Source organism: Macrobrachium rosenbergii, chromosome 48, assembly GCF_040412425.1.
Source record: "Macrobrachium rosenbergii isolate ZJJX-2024 chromosome 48, ASM4041242v1, whole genome shotgun sequence".
NCBI classification, from domain to species: Eukaryota; Metazoa; Arthropoda; class Malacostraca; order Decapoda; family Palaemonidae; genus Macrobrachium; species Macrobrachium rosenbergii.
This window is the reverse complement of record NC_089788.1, coordinates 25604939-25628077: the sequence shown is the minus strand read 5'-3', so window position 1 is coordinate 25628077 and position 23139 is coordinate 25604939. Positions and strand designations below refer to the sequence as shown.

At 40.4% G+C, this 23139-nt stretch overlaps 1 protein-coding gene across 9 annotated transcripts in view; it reads right to left on the bottom strand.

Moving 5' to 3' along the window:
- The window catches only part of Piezo (piezo type mechanosensitive ion channel component), a 366537-nt gene that overhangs the window by 105333 nt on the left and 238065 nt on the right, over positions 1 to 23139 (bottom strand). For all 9 annotated transcript variants that reach the window (XM_067091426.1, XM_067091428.1, XM_067091429.1 and 6 more), the window contains 4 exons: positions 13522 to 13674; positions 12227 to 12342; positions 11598 to 11734; positions 10931 to 11088 (listed from right to left, as the gene is read on the bottom strand). In XM_067091426.1, coding sequence (XP_066947527.1) covers positions 10931 to 11088; positions 11598 to 11734; positions 12227 to 12342; positions 13522 to 13674 — 564 coding nt within the window. The remainder of the gene's footprint in view (positions 1 to 10930; positions 11089 to 11597; positions 11735 to 12226; positions 12343 to 13521; positions 13675 to 23139) is intronic.

Here is a 23139-nt window from a genome sequence, read left to right as displayed (position 1 = left end):
TTTCCTTAGGGCCAGTAACCATTCTACCATCATCTGTTAGTAGTGGTGGAAAGGAAGACGACCCTGACCCAAAGACCGATGATGCCAATTTGGTCCACCACAGATAAGGCTAAGTAATTCCTTCAAGTTTCCTCTTTGATGAATTATTGTAATTTCGCTCAGCTATATGGTACATTCTATTCACAGCACGTTGACAACAAAATTGTTAATTTTCATGTGAACAGTTTCGCCTCTGTGTTGAATTTGTTCTGTTTGTCATAGTATGCTCATCTACATGGATCATCAAACCATGGCTGGCCATTTGCCATGAATTTGATGACCCTTCTAGGGACATACTTTACTAAAGTAGCCATCAGCACTGAATTTAACTTCTTGGGATCTAGATCTGAAATATTAAGTGCCTGACAAGATTCAATATGTGATCCCAGTTGGCTTTAGATTTCAGCCAGACTGTTTTTCCAGTCGTGGCATTAGGAATATCCTGATTGACAGATATGTCCATCTCAATGGCGCAATGATTGGAAGTGCCTATATACTAGCAGACCTTGGACTTGATAATAGCTGCAAGATCTGTGAATATGAGGTATAATCTATTACCAGAAATATACATGGGTTCCTCAATTGGCTGGATAAAATTGGAGGATACACAGAACTCAAGAGCAGATCTGCCATGTTGATCTGTGGAATCTGAATTAAGCCATTTGTTGTGCTTTGCACAGCAGTCTCCACGAATAACGAATGAAGCTTTCGAATCCAGTGACTGAGCCATACTAATCCTCTCTAAGAGACAGTCATATATAGAATCATCGATATCTGGACTGCAGTAAACAGCAAATATGTAAACATAGAACTTACTGAAAATCTTAAAACAAAGTACTTCATGGCAACTACACTCCAAATTTTTCTGACAACAAACAGGTCCTCCAGACAGTGTACACAGCCATACTTTGCACATGTGGGATGTTACAATGATAAATATAGTCAGGTCCATCAAACCCTGAGATTAAAAAATTCAACCATTGACTTACTACTACTTACAAATGTCTCACATAAAAACATCAAATCATAGTTAATGGCACGACTCTCGGGATCAAGAAACTGTGACCTTAGGCCGTTAATATTTGAGTAAAGTACTCTGGAATTTTTCTTACAGTAATAAGTAGCAGGCCCAGGGTTCAGCTCAATGTCGCCAGAAAGAATTAAAATCAACAACACAAAATTAGAAGCAAAACTAATAAATAGATTCATAACAACAGCAACATAACATAAATCCACTGAACAATAAACAATAATAATACAATCAATCAAGAACAACAGCATTTACATTATTTACAAAAATTTCATTGAAAGTATAAATAAATCTGACCATATGTCATTGAAGAAGTGCTGGAAGCAACTGGTAACAAGGTGGAGCTGGCACACCTTATAAGGCAAATAAGAAACCTGCCAGGTTTGCCACAACAACTAGCCCACCACTGCTACATAGGGTACTTTTAAGGAAGGGGAAAACTTCTGCTGACCATAGGCATCCAAACTAAATAGCTTTTCTGGGCTTTGACCTGTGTCACCCGGTGAAATTACCATCTAGCACATATTTCTAGGTAAATTTATTGCTAAACATACCAGAGAAAAGCTAATGCATTGCTGGGGTTACTAACTTGCGTGCGAGCTCCATAAAATGGAGTTTATATAGAAAGGTGAGTGTTGCCACTACCACCGGCCCTGCCCTGTACAGATTTCCAATCTCAAAATCCCCAAAAGCGATGTGCCGTTACAAAGCCCGCACCAGCTCTCCGATTACCAACAACTCAGCCGCCATATTGACATTCCATTTTAGCACGAGCCAGCGCTTTGTTGTGAATTTCAACGGTGTGCTTCTTTGCTTTTTCCAGCGCTGGCACACCACCAGGAATTTCCTTCATCTAAGTTGAGTACCATCTCCTTTGAGTTTTTTATGTTTTGAGGCCTTTTATTTAACTCTAATTGATAATTATAAGGTTGGAATATGACGCCGGTCTCGCCGCTCTTCTCTGGACTCACACGCACTTAAACGCTTTTCTTTGGTTTAGCAGTATGATTCTCTGTCCTTTGCGGTATGATAATATGTTTTATATATGTGTTATTTACATATTTTCATATTCACTCCTTGTCGGAGTTTGTTTATTCCGAATTACCCCTTCCCTGGGGAGGCGAGGGTCCTCGCTTATCTTAGGCTATGAGGTTTTCCCCTCTCGTCTTTGTGATCATAATTCCATGTTCTCCCTTGACCCATTCCTCCTCCAGCACGGGTATACTCCTCTGGAGAGGTACTGTTATGCTAATTTATATTTTCTAATTTATAAGTTAACGGATGACATTTATATTTTGGATTATTGTTACGCTTTGAATGTATGGTTTGCCATTATTTACTAACCTGCTCCATATGTCACGCAGTGGTTTGGCCCATTCTTCGACATGAGTCCTTTTATTATTTTATGTTCTGGTACGGATATATTATTTGGCGTTATGTTCACATTGTTTGGTTAACTTTAGTGTTACTTTAGTCAGATAGTTCCTGTGTTGTGTTCTCCTGGTCAGCTGATTTGTTTCTTTGGAAGGTTAGCCCAGGTTAGGGCCTCACGCTCTTTGCTCCCTACTTCCTCCGACCAGGTCGCTTTTGAGGCTTGGAGGGAGATATGGGTGGGTAGGAGAGTCCCACGCTCTGGGCCCTCCCTGACTGCATCGTCTGGTCTGATGGGTGTTATTAGGGCTCATGATTTTCCCACTTCCTATTTTGGGCCTACCGACTCGGACTCTGGGTCTTCGTGAAGGTTGGGCTTAGAATAGCGAGGGTCTTCTCATTCGTGAGCCTACTCCTGTCCCGAGCTGCCGGTGTCGGGGCAGGCAACCTGGCATCGCAGGCCTCCTCTCCTCCCCACCTCCCTTCCATCCTCGGCTTGTCTTCCTACTCAGCGTAAAAATTGTCATTGGGAAGCGAAGTTTGGGTCGAGGTTGCCTGAGCCTTTTCGTGTCGCTAGCCTAACCATTCCTTACCCCTTCCTTTGCATTGCGTGGTTTTCCCTAGTTCTCCCTGCGCCAGGGACGCCGATCTCTTTTGACCGGCATTCTATGGGGAGTTCTTTTGGTGTCTAGGGGGTGCTCCCCCACTCCCTGGCCACCACTAATTGATTACCACCACTTTGCAACCCCTTAGCATTTGGAGTGCACGGTATTCTCCCCGCTTGCGTCGCTTCCATGATCGACACCCCGTGGGGGCACGCGTTCAGGGGGTGTCCCCCACCCATCTGGCCGCCGCCGTAGGTTCCCTCCACTTGACTATTCCCTACCCTTTCCCTAGCATCAGACGCGTGACCGAATTTCTCCCTGCCCAGGGACGTCATTCTCTTAAGACCGACACCCCGTGGAGAGTTAGTTCGGTGTCCAGTTAGTGCTATTCACCCAATCAATTCGCCCCGGTGTCCGCCTTCATAGCAGTTATTGTCCTTGTTTTTTCCTGTTCAATGCAAACTAGAACATCGAATTATATACCCTAGGAACGATTCGACTTTGGCCAGATCTTATTCCACGAGTTTGTCGGGCTCCCATTACCCATTTTAATAACGACCTCGTGGGTATGGTGTGGTTGACGCACACCCCGCCTCCGCCACCTGCCACCATAAGTATGGTGTAACTCATTCTGGCATCAAAGAGGAGTTTATAAACTAATGTATCATAACCATTGTTTTTTGGCAGTACTGTTAACTATCTGGCATTGTGTATTTACTTATATTCTACTGACTGTGTCCGGCGGTATCTATGCAACGTTACATTGTTTATGACGTATGATCATAGGCTAAGGTTTTCTAGTAGCACCGGAATTACTCCGGCGGTCCTTAACATTTTCACTCATGTATCTTGTATATCATCCTAATACTGAATTAACTCTGGCGGGCCTGACCGACCATTTGCATGTCTGGTTAGTCATTTTAAATTAAGACTCATCTCCGGCGTAATTCTACTCCGGCGTGCCTTAATTAGTATTCATGTATCATCTGTCCATCTACAGATGGCACGTTGTCAGAGCATAAGTGCACGGCGTCCTTCAGCAGCCCTGTGGACACGTGGCGTGTCGGCCGCACCGCCGCGTGGTCCGAGTCGGGACCCGATCGCCTGCACCCTGACGGCCGTGAGGTGTGCTACGCTTCACGCAGCTTATGTTGATGAGTCGGTGTTATGTCCACTAATCGTTATTCTCCTGATTTTGTGGCCTTTTATTGATATATATATGGCAGTTGGAGATTTCAAGTGCAGTGAGCACTTCTCTCTTCTTTCAGGCCGACTGCAGCTCCCGCTAATTTCGCTGTCGCACCAAGACCTGGGCTGGTGGTTTCGGGAGGAACGTCTGCTGGGGAAGCCCACGCTCTTTTTCTGTAGAGGAGATCTGTAACTCCTCTATTTCCGCGCCCGGATCTCAGCGCGTCCCGGCGGGAAGTAGCGCCTTGATCGCTGGGATCCGTGGAGATGATGGAGCCTCCTACGAAGAAGAAGCCATCTGCGAGAGGCAGCGGAGGAGGCTATGCACCAACATCAACCTTGAGCTGATGAGCGTTGACCGACCACCAGGTTGCAGGTAAGGGGGTAAGTGAGGCAGACAGTTCTGATCCTCTTTAGCTCTCCCTTCCTCTTCTGTTTTTCCTTCAGAGGATTCTGAGAAATCCTTCTACTTGAGGACAGGTCAAGGTCTACTGTCCCAAAGCAAAGTCTGTGAAAACTAAGACTCATCAAAGTCTCAGACCATAGAGGCCCCACCCGGAGCCTTGAAGTCGTCACGGCCCCCAGTCTCGTGCCGCTTTCATTTGTTTGCAGGCCCCGCCTGAAAGGATCAAGATCCAGGCAAGTAAGGCGAGCCCCCCCGTCCCGACTTTGACCCTGAGTGCTCGGGCAGAACTTCTGCAATAGTTCGATAAGAGGGTGGAGGCCAGAATTAGCGAACTCTCCTCCCAGTTGGTTTCGGGCCTGAAGTCTTCTGGTGAGTCGGTGAAATCTCTGGCAGAGAAGGTGCAGAACCAGGAGAGCTTGCTCTCTGGGTTTATGCGCGCCAGAGCAGCGGCTCAGTCTTATGCTGTTCCGGATGCTTCCGGTCTTCCTCCCTTTGATAAGGGAAACCCTTGGCGCCTGGCTCTTCATGCTCCTCAGCATGAAGATACCCTCACCATTGAAGGACTGGGTACTCGCAGGTTGGAGGAGCTGGAGTTCTTCCCACCTGACCTAGTGCCTCCCTACCCAGGCTATGCCAGGCTTACCAAGGAAGCCTGGATAAGATCGGATAAGGTCCCGAAGGAGACTGTCATCTTCCGAGGGACCAGGCACAATCCACCCTGTTGCGCACGCCACAGAGTGGAGGCCGAGAACACTAAACTCACCCCTGTCAAAGGACGCTACGACGCCTCTCGGTGAGGGATGGTATCCCCACCCCCTGGACGACTAAGGTAGCTCTGCTTACCAGTCAGGCAGGCATCGAGGGTAAGTCCCTTCCACAACTCCGGGAGACAGATCCCACCTCTCTCGCCTTCCCTGAGATTCTGATTTTTGGAAGGCCTGCCACTTTCACGGTGGGTAGGCTCGACCCCGACTGCGCTCCTCTTCTCAGCCGAGCAGCTCTGCAATCCCGAAGCCTTCTGAAGGCCGAATCGAAGCCACAGGTTGAGCTGGGTCCTGCATCTCCTGACTTTGGCGGAGGCAACTCAGTTGTCTACAACGAAGAAGTTTCTCCAGGTCCTTACCAAACTCCTATTGGCAGGATTCCAACAGGACCTGCACGACTCATAGTGGTCGCATGAATTGTCGAAAACATATCTTATGCAGCCACTATAAGGCACGAGCCCAATGGGCTCAAGTGAAGAGCTCTGTTTTGTGGCCACCCTCTTCCGGAGAAAGAAGTAAAACACAGTCCTGGCAGAGGCAACCAGGCAAACCAAAGCCCTCCGCCTCCCGCTGGGGTCTCCCACAAGCTGAAGCCAACGACTGACCTCTAATCCCAGACCCGGAAGAGGTCTAAAAAGTTTAAAAGACCACATACTCCAGACTGTGCTGCAGGCTGTTCAGGTCTCCGGCCGGCCAGCCTTCAACCTCAAAGCACTGTGCCTCAGCACAGTATGTGCTGGTACAGCCAGCCCAACACACGCCGCTCTCTACTTATGTGACATCTCCGGCTTTCAACGCTTCATTTGAAAGCCAAGGTGCATTTCGGGCATTCAACAGAAATGCCAGGGGAAGTAGAGCCAGAGGCTCTTTTAGAGGCAAATCTGCATCTCATTCCATCTCCCGAGGGAGGGGAGGCCGAGGTAGCAGAGGAGGTAGATCATCCCCCGCCCAGTGAGGCTCCTCAGGTAGGCGGGAGGTTGTATCTCTTTCGGGACCAATGGACCTTCAGTTCGTGGACCCACAGCATAGTCTCCATGGTCTGGGATGGAGTTGGAGAAATTTCTCCGCTAGTCAGATTCCATCAGTCACCGGGCCCCAAAGCCCTCCAGGACTTTGTGAAGGACTCGCTCCAAAAGAGGGCTATAAAGAAAGCGAGACACCTGAAATTTCAGGGCAGACTGTTCAGCTGCTCCAAAGAAAGCTGCTGCTCCACAGCAAAGAGTAATCCTAGACTTGTCTCGTTCACGATATCCACGCATGTTTCGTGATGCTGAACTGCAGGTACGGACCTTACTTCCCCGTGGGAGCCGAATTCACCTCTATAGATCTTTGTGGACGCCTATTATCACATCCCGGCTGTGAGAAGATTCTCTCCTTACCTGGGGTTCAGACTAGGAAAGCAAGCTTACTTGTTCAGAGTCATGCCATTTGGGCTCAACATAGCCCCCAGAATTTTCACCAAACTGGCAGATACAGTAGTCCAACAACTGCGGTCACAGGGGATCATGCTGGCCGCATACCTGGATGACAAATCTTGGGGCATCCAACGCCAGTGAATGTCGGAAAGCAACAGCCATATAATCGGTTTTCTGGAATTCTAGGCTTCCAAATAAACAGGAGAAATCCCGCCAGTTCTGAGACTCATTTTCAATGGTTGTGATCCAGGGACTCTGACTCTCACAATTGTCTCTTCTGCCAGCCAAACGGAGAGAAATAGCCAAAGCAACCAGGCACCAAGAACAGGAAAGCTTTCCGCCGCACGGCAGGGCAAGTGAACGAGTTCCTTCTAGTTTGCTTCGTAACAGATCTGCTTCTGAAAAGCCAAACTGAAAGGATATAAACAGAGTGTGGTGGAGGATGCTAAAACAACAGATTCAGAGACAAGGTGTCCCTAATTCGCCAGTGTTGAGAAAGACCTGCCCTGGTCAACAGTCAAGTGCTTGTCAAAATCAGTACGCTTCAATTTCTCCGCTGGTGATTCACGGGATGCTTCTCTGAGCGGGTGGGGAGGATATTCTCAACACAAAAGTGCAAGGAACGCGGGTCCACTATGTCTGGCCAGTTCCATATCAACATTCTCGAAGCAGTGGCAGTCTTTCTAACCCTAAAGAAACTGCGTCCAACCAGACTAATTCATATCAGGCTGGTTTTGGACAGTGCGGTAGTGGTGCATTGCATAAACAGAGGGGGCTCCAAGTCGAGCCGGATCAACCAAGTAATGATAGCAATATTCTCCCCCTAGCAACAAGTACCGTAGCATTTGTCAGCTACCCATCTGAGTCTGAATGTCATTGCAGATTCTCTGTCCAGAACAACTCCTGGAGTCGGAATGGTCCCTGGACAAACATCATTCGAGTGGGATTTTAGTCAGGTCCCAGGTCTCCAGGTAGATTGCTCTGCCAGAAAGCAACCACAAATCCCATGTTATGGCCTCAATCCTGGACCCTCTGGCCCACTCCACAGATAATGTCAATAGATTGGAACATGTGGCAGAGGATCTACCTGTTTCTCCAGTGAATCCTGTTGATGAAAGTTTTACACAAGCTCAGACATTCAAAGGTCATGGCCCTGGTAGCACCTTAACTGGTCAAGAGCAACTGGTTTCCTTCTTCTGGAGCTGAAACTCCGTGCATACAAATCCCCAGGCCAAAGTTGACACAAATAGTACAACTTGACTGTGTCAGCTTCCCCAAGAATCTAAAATGCCCTAGCTTTATGGATTTCATGAAATTCGCAGCTCAGAAAGATGCTAACATTGACCCTGTTAATATTAATTGCTCTAGAATCAGACAAAAGGGAATCTACCCTCAGACAATACAACTCAGCAGTCAAGAAATTAGCATTATTCCTGAAAGAATCTGAAGCTAAAGAAATGACCATGAACCTTGCAATTTCGTTCTTCAGGTCATTATTTGAAAAAGGTCTAGCCTCTAGTACTATTACTACAGCCAAATCAGCTTTAACAAAGATATTTTTACATGGCTTTAATATTAACTTAACAGACCCATATTTTTCTATCAATTCCTAGAGCACGCGCTTTTTGTTTGAGACCAGCAACCCGCCCACACGGTTTCCTGGTTCTTAAATGACGTTCTTAAATTAGTACCAGATACTGATAATCAAAATGTTCATTCTCAAGTCTGTTAAGGAAAGACCTATTCTTAATTAGCTAGCTTCAGTTAGAATTTCTGAGCTGTCCTCTCTCTCTAGAGAACTGAACCATCAATTTCCTCCCGTCAGGAGAAGTTCTGTTAGCCCTCGGATCTCAAGTTTTTGCCATGATGAAGATCCACAAGATAGATGGTCCCCTTGGAAGGTTATCCCCCTTTCACAAGACCTGTCATTATGTCCAGTCACTGCTTTAAAGGCTTATTTAGACAGAACCTCTAATATAGCATCAGGAACTATTTCATTGAAGGCCATCAGACAACAAATCTTGTATTTTATTAAACAAGCTAACCCAGATTCAGTTCCAAAGGTTTATGATATCAGGGCGGTGGCCACCTCCACTAATTATTTCCATTATATGAATTGATGATCTCAAAAATATACGGTTGGAAATCAATTAGTGTTCAAACGCCCACTACCTCAAAATCCTAGAGGCCCTAAAATTTTCCACTGTGGCGGCAGCCACTGGCCCTTCCTCTGGTGGTCACACTATGCATTCTAACTATTCTGTCACTCCTCCGCCTACCTGCTGGGCCTCACATCTCCTTGTCATTTTTCCTTGGGTCAGGCATGCTCTCTGCAGCCTGACTCTGACTATGTTACATATTGTCTGTTGTCCCTTTTTGTTAGTGAGTAAGTCATTTCTAATCATGTTCTAAATTACTGTATAACATGTTTGCTTTGGGGCTTGATCCTGACTTGTTGTTCTCATGTTTTTACAGAGATTTTTTCTGCTGCAATTAAAACCAGTTTTACTCTATGGTTTTATTTCTCTCCATCACAGTAGTTTTCAAGGGGTCACCTATGCTGTATGTTTAATTTCGTTATGATACCCAGACACAGGCCGTGCCCAGAAAGGGATTTTGACAAAGGAAAATCTATTTCTGGGAAGACTCAGGTCACCCGGTGACCCACCGCTATTCCTCCTTTTCCTGAGCAGCATACTGCTTGGGGTGCTAACCTGGAATGCCAATATGGCGGCTGAGTTGTTGGTAATCGGGGAGCTGGTGCGGGACATCCCTTTTGGGGATTTTGAGATTGGAAATCTCTACAGGGCAGAGGTCGGTGGTAGTGGCAACACTCACCCTTTCCTATATACGACCCATTTTATGGAGCTCGCACTGGGGTAGTAACCCAGCATTGCATTTAGCTTTCTCTGGTATGTTTAGCAAATAAATTTACTTAGAAATATGTGCTAGATGGTAATTTCACCAAGACAGGTCTTCCCCAGAAATAGATTTTTCCTTTGTCAAAACCTTTTGTTTCTAAACATACTTAATTTTAAAAATAAAATTAGTTTTTCATATACAAACCCACTAATGTACCAGAAAATGCCCACCTGCCTACCCCTTCTTAATGCAGCTGGTGAATATTACACCAGTGCCACCGGCAGAGGTGCTGAGGTACCTGGATGCATACTCAGACAGGTGGAAGCAGGGACTCTTCTTTAATTTAGGGAAATGTCTGGAGATTGCACCATAAAGTAGTGAGTTTGCATATTAAAGAAATTTATATACTGTATATTTTCTTAATCGTAAAAATAAAATTTATACTGTATTTATTAAGTAGTTAAATCTAATCATCTATTGTAATGGCCATTTTCTGACACCTGTAATATTATTGAACATAAGGTTTCCCAATGAAAGCCTGAAAACTGAATGAGTAGATTATTCTCCTTCCTAAGTAGGATTCAAACCCATGCCAGCTTAGGATAATGAGGTTAGCCGCTAAACCACTACACTACTAAGATGACTAAGAATTTCTTCCAGCTCATAAGTTCATATTTGGTGAAATCCGATACATTTTTCACTAGAGCTAAAATAAAACCATTCATACCATGGCAATGGTAAAACTAGAAGCAAAATGTGCTTGCGTGCAGTAATCTAATGGCAATATTGCCTCTTACCATTGTAACCATTGCAATACAAATACTTAGCATATGTAACCATTAATATCTGTTCCTTTAATCTAATTGCCTTTGCGACAAGTAACTTTTATACTGTTTAAATCCTATTGTATCCATTTGAAATATGCCTCATAAAGGTAATTTTTACCTTAAGTCTTGGTGCAAAAATTCCAAGAGATACATTTGTAGTCTTCAGTGCACCATTTTGTCAATTAATGTTTTTAAAACTCAATTAGGAAACACTTTACAAGAGATCTGAATAATGTTTGTTTAATATTATTAAGCTAATAAATAGTATTAAAAACATGGGAATGTTTCAGCTGTATGCTTGATGAAAGAGAAGACTAAGATCTTGAGAATTACAGAGAGGATTTATTTAGAGAACTGTCAATTTATTAATCAGGAGGAAGGGAAACACATTACGCACATGAGTTTTAAGAAAATGGTACCTACTTTGAGCTTCCTTTTTTCTTCTGAAAGAGAGTTGGCAACATAGCGATAGTCCTTGGAAAGTCTGTTTAACTGATGAGTGGCAGATATCATAACAGATTCCATGAACTCCCAACCAAATTTGGCCCACTGGACAATTTTTCTCAAGACTGGAGCCAAACCTAAAGAAATCAAAACGATATTTAATTGAGATACCATGCATGTAAAGCAGTATTCTCTCCCCTTTACCAAATTTCTTTAGCTTTATTTTGGCAGACGTGGAAATTGTTATAATTACATATTGTTTAACCTTTCTCTGACTGATCAATAAAATTCTGATTAACTGAACTACAATTACTTATTGTCTAGCCTTATTGATAGAAAACAACCGATAATTTTTTATTATACTTATTTTGAATTCTCTTATACTTACTTTGAATAACATTAAAACAACAGCAGTTTAAAAATGATTGCAATTATGCTTGAAAACTATTAAGCCCAGTAATTTTCACATTCAGTACAAGAAAACCTGAAGCTTGGGTAAGTTCCATAACACAAATATGGTTTTTGCAAAGTGGTATTCAAGTCATAAATTCAAATTGAGCCTAGTCTGTTGCTTGCCGTGGACTCTGATATAATCAGAACTTAAATGAAAATATTGTGAAAGTAATAGACTAAACTTCTAAAATACCTTGGGGCTCTTGTGGCTCGATTTCAGAATAGTCATGAGCCGTAGAGTCGTCTGCCAGATATCCTCCATCCAACTGAGGCAATGGAGGTAATGGTGGTAAGGTAGAGGGTGGCCTGGGGCGTCCTGAGAGTGGTGACCTTACAGAAAGGGAGAATGAAAGAGAAAAATGAAAGCATAATGCTAAATTAGGGGGAAATTTTGAGGATAACTTGAGAAGGGAACTGCAATAAAGTGTTAAATATAAATTTCCTGTCATAAACCAGTCATACAAAATCAAGAACGTATTCCTTTTCTAACCTCTCCATTAATATGACCCTTTTAAAGTCCCGAATACTGATCTGGAAAGAAAAAAAAGTCTGTTTCTGACTCTGATAACATTATTCTGTCATCTCTTTGAGGTTCAAGTGTAAAGTTAGGATATCACACAAAAATTACTGTTAGTATTAAGAGGATGCAGTGATTAAAAAGATTTTTCAACAAATGACATGACTAAACACTGAGCAGTGAAGGAAACGCCTTCATCTTCATCACAATAATTTTCAGTGTTTGCAGCTGCAGAAATGCAGGTTGATGACAGAAACTGAGAAAACTTGCTCTTCAAAGTTAAATCTCTACAATATCAACTGTACCTCTGAGGAGGAGGTGACAAGGGCAATGGTGGTGGAGAATGAGGTACAGCAGGAGGTGAACGAGGACGGGGATGAATACGAACACTTCGTGACGTGGTGCGTGATGTCCTTGAACCCTGCCAAAGAGAAAAATAATTAACTTTCATTCTGATACTTATATTGTAGCTAGTTATTCTAAGAGGACTGTTGTTACAAAAAATAAATAAATAAAACTCACCCGACATCCAACAGCATGTTAATAGCTACTACCACAATCTACTTAAATTGATGGTAAGATTATCTACCAGCTGGAAACCTATGAATGAACGGTTCTTCAAAATAATTATCTTACATTTTTCATGTCAATACAAGTGATACATTTCCTTCCATGGAATTACTATAACCAGTCAAATCAAAATAAAAAAGAGATTTTACAAAACATGTTTTCTGGAACATTAGTGAAGACTGGCTTCCTACTCAATGGCCTGAATTTTTTCTCATATATTGCCATTAATAGAAGGATTTTAATGCAAATCTAAGTAATCTGGTGCACAGAAAATGGAATATCAACAGTAACCTGGTAAGGCTTGTTTGCTGTTACAGATAGCAATACTGATGATAACTTGTTTTGGGAAGTCTCAAATGGCATGATAAGAAAATGTCTAAGCTACTCATTTACAGCAAATTACAAAAGCAGTCTTAATGCTGTAATGTAACTCTTATTGGATTTCTATAAATGCAAGATATCAGAACACACAAACTGCCAAATTCTCTGACATAAAATACACTAGAAGCAAATTTCAAAACTCCACCACAGAGCTACTGTCTTGAGAGGAAGGAGTTTACATTTGGTTGGATTATGTTTGCAAAATGCTTTCCCTACATCAACCTATAACTACAGTTTGTTGTTTTTCAATATTATAATAAATGCAAGATGATATCTTAAAAATATATTACTATTACTAGTATTACTACTTCTTGTTATTATTTAGTTTATACATACACACATTTAATTAGTTTCTGTTTCCATAGTCATGCTGCAGAGAAATAAATGATGATGGATAGAAAGTAGCTATGTTAAGACACAATGAACATAAAACCTATAGCGTCTAAAAGTACACTATGGACAGAAGGCACAATTTAACATACGTGTAGCAGACAGCATACAGTACACAAATAGGCAATATGGTATTGTACTGTACTTACCTTGGAAAGGCAACACAGACTTAAATACACTGCTCCAAGACAAGAAGACAATAGCAAAGACATCTGTTGTTTTCAGGAGTAACACATGGCAATAAAATATTGTGACCTACCATTGAGACTTGGGACCGGCCTGAAAGTGTGCGACGAACAGGTCTTCGGATGAAGGAAGACCTTCGGGATGCTGCGTCCGATTCAGATAAACGAGCAAGCTTGGCCTCCTCAGCAGCTTCAACGATGTCTGTCTTTAAGGCCGAACTCAACAGCTGTCATGATTTATTGGATGTTTAATGGAAATCAAATGGGGAATTTAATTGTTCTTTAAGAAATCTGACTGTTCTTCATAGCTTGTTTAAGGTTTACATGTGCTTATTCAAACTTTAGTCCAGATCTGATCTCAAAATGAAATAAAAGGAAGCTTACTGGGATCCAGAAATTCATGCTTGCTAAGTATGAAATTTACTAGGCAGGAGAAACCTCCAAAAAGGTTGCATGGTTCTTCCAAGAAGCCAACATAATTTAAGCATTACACTAGAATTACATCATCAAGAGTTGCTACATCCTAAAGTTTCTGAGGTTTTACTCGAAGCAAATCTGTATAATATTAATTTAATAATATTCCAATGAGCTTCCACGTGATATAGTACCTAAACAATGAAGCATCGGTTAAGCATCATAATGTACTTTTCTTTTTGCAAAGTTCATTCTGACATAGAGCAGAGCCTTTGGGTGTAAAGTGCTCAAAATGCCACTAAATAAATACAGCATCTGCTTCTGAAGCTTCCTAGTCTAAAACATTTGCATGGATTTTTAGCAATTCACAACAAATATTATGGCTAGGAAAAATTAAACCTTGCTCTGGAAAGGCCCTAAAATCATTCAGCACTAACATTTTATAATATCCTTTTGATGTAGATACATAGCCCATAGGCAGCTGAACGATTTGGTTACATCTCCATGATATGTTACTCATAGTGAAAAGTATTCAGATAATGGACAATACAGAATTAAAAGTAAAAATCTTGAAGAATGAATTTACATACTTGACAGCAACAATGTGTCCATGGCAGTTACAAATTATAACGTCTTGAGAAATAAAACTGATACAACCCAAATACTCCACAGTGTAACCCTTAATTAGGTGAAACAAAAATAAGTTGCAGAGTTGGAAATAAATTCAACAAAAATGTAGGAGAGCTCTGTGACTGAGTGGAAGAGTGGCCAGATACTTGAAACTGCTTGGTGAAGTACCTGATTATCATTAACAGGAGATTTTAGTTAAGCAAATTTCACTAATACAAAAAGTTTTTTACAAAATTTGCATTAATTTTACTTGACATATTGCTCCCTGGCTATAAGTTAGCAATGAGACGCATTCCTCTTGAATGAAAAAAAGCAGCTATATCTTCTGTCAGTTGAGTATCTCGCTCACAGGGATAAGCATCTTACTTACTAAAACATTAAATGCCATCTCTAAGCCTTGGTACAATGTAGTTGCCAATTAAACTTACCGAGAGGATATCGATTCCAGTTAACTAAGAGGATTCTCATTGGAATGAGCCATGTCAAAACCTGGATAAGTGGTAAAATTAAAGTTTGATGCAAATCACGTTCAATTATTGGCAATATTCCACTTATCAGACAACCCATTTAAGTGCCAGAAATTAAATTTGCAGTACTGTATATCACGTTCAAAGTTTGGCAACATTCCGACTTGTATGATTTTGTTACCATTAACTGAAATGTCTTATATACTTTTGGTCAGTATGCCTCAATGTAAGTATTCTATGATGGTATTCCGAAACAGCAAATAATAAAATACAAAATTAGTGGTAAATATGTCTGTAACTGCAGTGTGATGAGTTCCAAGAAAGGGGATCCAGGCTCTCCCATGCTACAATCTGACCTTGAGGGTCCTAATAGGGAACTGGTCCTCCCCCTGATATTCTTGCTCCTCCGATGGTTCCTAGTCCACCTGTGATTCCCTGTCTGCATAGCAGTGGTGATCTGGCAACATCAGTCTGTATGGCAAAAGTGGTTGGATTGCCTCCATACATAAAGCCTGGTTTAAATTACCACTGAAACCATTCCAAATGTTTTGACCCACCTGTTTGAGGATAAGTGCCTTGCCACTACCACAATAATGACATACAACACTGTGCTGTCAGAGCCCTTGCTCCAATACTGAAGTCTTTAGCTCCTACCCGAGGTCTGTGCTGCAGACATCTGCCCCTACAAGGACTTCTATTACCAAGTCCTTGAATAAGGTTCAACTCCTGTCATCTCCTCAATTTAGTGGTGGTCTCAAAGCAACTACAACTCATATGCTCCAAAAGACAGCTTTCTTGACTGCCTTAGCATCAGGAGCCGGGATCAATGAACTCTGCTGCCTTGGAGGGGAACAAAAATTCACCTAACAATTACTTGCTGTTGTCCCCCGGCCAAGAACAAGGACCCATTTAATAGGAAATCCCCTTTCCTTCTGTAGGAACTCATTATTACAGATAAGACATTATGCCTGATCTGGTCACTCAGTCGCCCCAGGTTTATCTAGATGTCATGGCTAACATTCAAGATGGTCCTCTTTTTTTACACCCTACCACTAACAAGCTGATCTCACTGCTTGGGCCGAGAATGATCTTAGTGTACTTAATTAAAAAGGTGGACCACACTCCTTCTCTAAGTTACATGATGTCTGGAAGATGGGAATTTTTCTGGCTTTCTATGACGGTTTTTTTTTTTTTTATAAATTTCCAAGTTGGCAAGGTGATTATCAAAGACAGAACTCCTCAGACGTTCCTACCATGAAATTGTAGAGTTCCAACTGCACTGTGTCAGTAGGTGGTATGGTATGCCCTGGCCCTGTAAAACTTCCTGGTGGAAAGTGAGGAGTACCCCTGATGCCATGGTCCTTCTGAGATACTGTCAGGATAGAGCAGATATCCTGCATCCCATCCCAGCATGGTTAGGTAAGTAATCTCATTGTAATGCAGTTTCAAAACATACTTATTAACTGCTAATCTCTAAATGGAATCCTGAATAGTAGAGGTAAATTAAACCCACATGGGACGTTAATATGGACCATTTTTCATCTGAGTAGTGGGGATTATTTTTTCTCGGGAGCTAGGACATTTCATCGCCTGTCAATTTCTTTTTAATACTCCTCTGAAGAAAAACTGTGGCTACACTGTCAAAAATAGTTTTTTCCCCCTGATGAAATGGCACAGGAATCTTTAGTAGATATTTTCTTTCACAGACCTGGTGAGTAGTGGTGGGGCCTGGCTCACCTGTCCAATTGTTGCTTATCTGCCAAAGAAGGGTGAATTGTTATCTTCTGGGCAGTTGCTATATGGCACTTATCCTCTATTACTATACCAACAATGGCACTATTCCAGCCTAGACAAACTGAGATCATTCTTGATCTTAGTCAATGTCTTAAGAAGTTCCCAGTGGGACCCTAAAGGTAACTCCTTTGAGAACTCACAGTGGTTACTAAAAACAGGTTTTTCTATGTTAAAACCTGTAGAAGATATATATATATATATATATATATATATATATATATATATATATATATATATATATATATATATATATATATATATATAATTTATATATATATATATGAGGAATAACTCCAAAGGACTCACCTTGAACATGAAAAACTATGGTGACAGCAAACTGAACTACAAAATATGGGTGATGTCTATTAGGTAAAATGAAAATAAAGCTGAGCCATACCCTCAAGAACCTTGATTTATGTAATCTGAACAACAGTCATTAAATGTAATGGTGCAAATCAAGACTTGAGTAAACTGAGCTTTAACAGGATGAATTCTTCATCTGACACTGATTTATGTGCCCAAAAATTCATCTCCAGTGAAAAAATCCGACATTCTAGGCAACTGTACTGGATAAAAATATAGACTAGCAGAAGTAAGATCTTTAAAATGAGGTCCCTCATGGAAACCTGATCCAAGAGTACTTCTGGTTTTCTATAGGGTTCATCTAAATAACTGATAGTCAAGAATCTCCATGTCATGATTCATCAGCATACATAACCTCTAATGAAACTGATAAGTTTGGGCCCTTCATCACTCTAAACAGTGCAGATCTGTACCCTTTAATATATAATGCCAAAGATTTTCCCTCAGAAACCTGAAAAATTCTAAATTACTGTAATGAAATAGTAAAGTTTTATCATTATTATGTAAACTAAGTTGGGAAGATTCAAAATGCTGTAATAAGATTGTAATGGAAAGTCTTGAAATGGCTTAATAGACTTGGCCTAGGTAGTTTCCCCTGGGATGTATGACTGAAGAAGCAGAAATCTGTGAACCATGTCTGCTGGGATCGGCTTAGTTCAGGTTACGATAGTTTAAAAAACATTTGATAGCAACACTGGTGAAAATGGGGAAAAAGTAAACATCTGTATATTATCCAAACGAAATACAAGGTATTAATTTTCCACTTTAGTTCCTGAGAATGGCAAACAGTGAGTTGGAAGCTTGCTGACAGACACTGAAGACAGGTCAACTATAGCTATGTCCTTACGGTTTACAGGGTATGTCTATTTAATCACAAATCAAGCTTCAGGACGATGCTTCATGACACAGTGAGTAGAGTAGAACCCTAGTTTCAGAATGCTCAGCTGAGAGAAAGCATAACTGTTTTCTTTAAAGTCACTTACAGTAAGCAACATGCTCAAGTAAAATAAGAGGTTTGCTCTTAGTATGAACACTTCTCGCACAAAGTCAGGACATACCAAAGGTTTAGTTTTGTTTACACTGTACAATACTGAACATAAAATGGAGATTAATGATATCTGGTCCTGTATTCCGATACAGAATATACTATTAAAAGTCGGTAAGTTATCCATAGCTTTCTACAATATAAGAAAATGTTTCCTTTCCAGAACAAACGATGCATTTTCGAAGCTAATTGTCATTGTAATCTATAAGCTATAAAAGAATTTATCTACACGAATGCATAATATTTGATAAAAAGCACCAGTTTGGAAAACAAGTATAAGAAGCTTTCCTCTACTTCCACGGTGCACATCTATCATTGCCTACTACTGGTCCTACAACTAACACAACAAAATGCTATCAAATACTGCAAAACATGTACTGCAATCCCCAACAATTTAAGTGGTGCAACTGTTGACATTGAAGGAATTACTCCATATGAAGCCCCTAACTTTTTTCAAAGTAACACTGAAAATACTTTTAATAAATCATGAATACAGCATATCGAAAAATTATAGATACATATTGGTTTCCATTAGGGATCGGCCCTGAACACTGCTGTTTAACAGTCACAAAAAAACCCACAATAGTGCAGAAACGGAGGTTGCTGGGACATGCTTCAGTATACAGCTTATGGATAACCTATTGCTAACAGCAGAATCTGAGGAAGAAGTCGTGGAAATATATAAAGCGAGGAAGAGTGGACTATAGAGGACAGAACTGAAAATCAACATAAGCAAAACAAAGTTTATGGTGACTAGGAAAATGAAATGAAAAGTGACCATGTGGCTGCTGTGAAAAGGGTGTAAGGGTTAACTCAGCATTTTGTACTGAATATAACCAATGATATAAGATATGTTCAGGATTACAAAATATGCAAACAGTAAGATTTTTTTTATGCCAGAAATGTATTAGAAGAGCATATGGAGAAGAGAAAGAAGTGGAAAACCATATAGTGGCAGAAAAGCAGGTCTTATAAGAAACAAAATATTTCTGGTATTTTGGGCAGACAGTGGACTACAAAGCGGGATTAAACAGGCAATAAGAAATAAATATGAAATGCTGAGAATTACAACTGAGATCTCATTCATTTTCCAACAACTGATTTGGACATGTAATGAGAAAGAACAATGAAAAGTTAATAAAAAAATGGTAGATATGGAAATAGTAGGATGAGGACCTGTGGGATAGCCTACGAATTCATAAGAAGGAGACAGCAGAGTGAAAATAACTTTTTGCACGCCTACCCTACCCACGTAACAAGAAAGTTAATGTGAAAATGTTTACGATGATGATGGTGAAACTACAGAGCATTCATTTTCTAGTTAAGGCATTACGAGGCTCACTTGTGGCAAGCATTTCAGTTATTTCAGAATTCTGTCTATGGGGAGATTGTTAAGTCTGAAAAAAAAGGATCTCAAACCACTTACAGGCCAAATTCAAAATTGTACTTCAAATTGGGAAATGCACTGTTCATATAAATCTAATTTTGTATCCACAAATGAATTACAATACTGTATGATACTATACAGTACAGTTCTTTAAGCATAACAACAGCTAAATTCTGAAACTAAACAGAGTTATTTCAAGTGATATAAATGACCTTAATGCAAGAAAGGTGAAAAAAAAATGTGGAGGTATAAGAACAGTTAGTTATATATAGATAAATTCCAGCATACACAAGACCTTAGATTCAGTAAACCTTGGAATGAAAAAGTGACTCCTACGGTCACTGAGAGAGCACTTCAGTTTAAATCCAAAATCATATTATAGCCTACTCCTAAAATATAGATTTAAAATAACTACCTCCAAAGGGTGGTCTGTTCCTCAAAACTGCTGACCATTGGCTGATGCAGCACTGCAGTCCTGCTTGACTTCATTCATGGTAACCCATACAGGAGAAATGTACATACCACACATCCCAGTATGGGAATCAATTGATTGTGGTCAATTGATCAGTAGAGATTAGTAATGGTTACTGTACCATAACTTTGCAAAAACACAGTAGGATATTAATACTGCACTGAAAATATTTACATAAGAACAGGACGTTCACATAATGCAAAGAAAAAAATTTTTTAAAGGAATCGACAGAAATAAAACAGAACCAGTGGAAAACGAATTTTAAAGAAAAAAACCTACATTTACCATTTGCTTTATTTTTTTTAGTCAGTACCAAGAAAAATTGACTGAATACCTTGCAAATGATGGCAGAGGCAACAATGTTTTAACCTTTAATTTACATATTTGCATTAGGAGAACATCTTTTGTGCTTATCGCTTCATGTATTAATTACTAGTTTCCGGGTGACGAAGTCATGAAAGAAAATTATAGGTTAAAATTTCCTGTCTTACAGCAAGAGCTCCCTAAGGTTGCATAAACAAATAGGATATTTGCAGCGAAAATACAGGCCATCTGTAAGACAAGCTTTCCTTTCACAATATAAGTTTACTAACAATTACAATGCTTTTCTAGTCACAATCTGCATACAGTACTGTATAAAAAAAGGTAAAAGGGAAAGCAATGTGGGGTGTGAAGAATTTCCTTCACAGTGGTTATGAGTAAACATAATCTAAACAAGTAGTTTTTGTAGATGCCTGAGAGGAGAGAAACATTAACTCCCAGAGTGTTATGAGAAAGAAATACTATTGATAAATATACAAAACAGATGACTCCATGGTCCACTAATATTTTAAGCCAACAGCATATAATGTATGGTGTCAACATCACACTGTGGCAAATGACTAAAAGCAAAATGTAATAAAAGAAACCAACATTTGAAAAATAAAACAAATGAATTCAAGTGTACATAATTCTGTATGGCTCAGAAACAAAACTGGAACAGGAATGAGTACACAATGAAAGGAGACAAAAGGAACAAATAAGCTGTGCAAGGTGCAGGCTAAATTTACAATTTACAAGCAACAGAGCAGTAAGCGCCTGCCAGGTCATGAGGGGAGAAAAGATGCATTCAATAGTGAGAAAACCTCTCCTCCCTTCATATGGCCCATGCACCGATGGATGCCATTTCATATGGGCCTGCACTTTACAAGTCTCTTACCCTATGCAGTCTGCAGAAACACGCCAGTAAGAATAAGAACTCAATACATGTCTAGGGTCACTATAGTCTTTCCTACAGAGTATGCCCTGATCCTCTGGAATAACATTTACAATGAAGAAGCAAAACAACCAGGAGTGGCTATATATGTGAAAATAACTGAAAATTTGTTGAGTTAAAGTATAACACAGCAAAGATTCAACACCTTCTAAACAGGTGCAAAAACAAAGGGCATCTTAAAACATGGGGCCCAAAGAAAATATGTAACTAGTTAGTTATGTCATAATTCCAGCATTATTCACAAGATATAAAATTAGCAGTTGATAATGAATGTGATACTAACACAGTGTTAACCTATCTTTAATAAGAATGCTTAGGGGAGTGCAGAACAAACAGGACAAAGAAAATATGTAACTAGTTAGTTATGTCATAATTCCAGCATTATTCACAAGATATAAAATTAGCAGTTGATAATGAACGTGATACTAACACAGTGTTAACCTATCTTTAATAAGAATGCTTAGGGGAGTGCAGAACAAACAGGACAAAATAATGTACAAGCAGCAACTATATATACAATATCTATTACAGTATAATGCACATCAAGCAGGCAACAATCTAATCATATTTAAAAAGAAAAGTGGTTACAACACCAATGGGAAGATATTAATTTATTTCATTTCAGCCAATCATAGCTTCAAGTTAACACAAACTGTTATCTCAATGCTCCACTACCAGGTAAAGAAAAATAAGAAAGGAAGACAGAATATACATAGTGAGATGCATAAGTAACAACAACTGAAAGTGAATGAAGTCAAAGAAAGTCAGTCACTGAATGTTAATTAGACACAAGCCTTAAACTACTGGCACAAGTACACTGAGGAACTTTTATCCAATGGTCAGAGTTATGAGGTTGTCCCTTAGGATAGAAATTTGGAACTTTTCGTAAAAAGTAGAAAAAATTATTCCTGATTCACTTTACCTTGAAGTTGGTCACAGTCCCTTGAAAACTGGTTAATCAATGTACCAAAACTCGAGCTTTCCTAACACAAAACTAATTTTCCTCCATTCAGACCTCTCAGTCATAAGTAGCCCACATTTGTGGTCTCAAATGTCCTCAGATAGATGAAGATTAATTGTCCATGCCATGTGCTATCTAGAACCTCAGGTAAGGACCAACCACACTTCATTGTTCGTGAAATTCTCAACATAAGGCAGCAAGAAGTAGGGTGTGGGAGGTAAGAATTCAGATTATAATTGATGGTCTTGCATGAAAAAATGTTTTTGTTAGGGAAACTGTTTGTTCACCACAATCATAATTTACAAGGCCAAGGTGCTGAGTGCCCAAGATTGTCTGAAAGGGTCTGCAGATTCAGGAGAGCCCTTATAGACTGTGTGGGTCAAGATCAAGATCCACTTAACTCACAGGGTCACTATGATGAGTGGAAAACCCATACTAAGATAAGTTGCTAGTATTGGTAAGTTCTAAACAAAGGGTAGACATCAATTTACCATTCAACTGAGATGTAGATGCTAGTCACCTATAAGTAGATAATCCCCGAACTTCTTCCCTCAACGGTAAAACTCGGCTTGCTATGACTATCAGTCCAACCATTTGCGCATAACATCTCTAAAAAAAAATTCAGCAAAAGTAGGCTACCACTGCCAGATGCCTGCACTCAAAATATTATATGTACTGTATCCACGTTATGCTTACAAATAAGTGACACAGAGAGGACTCTGATCATGTGCACTCTTCTGTCACCTATCTAGACTCACTATCTGATGTATCCTTATACACAAAGATGACCTGCCTTAACCAAAGCAAACTGATATTCCTCTAAACTTGCTTATTTTGTTGGCCTGTAGAGGGAAAAAGCCTGGAGCTGTCACCTCTAAGGTCCTTGGTTGTACACAGATAGTTA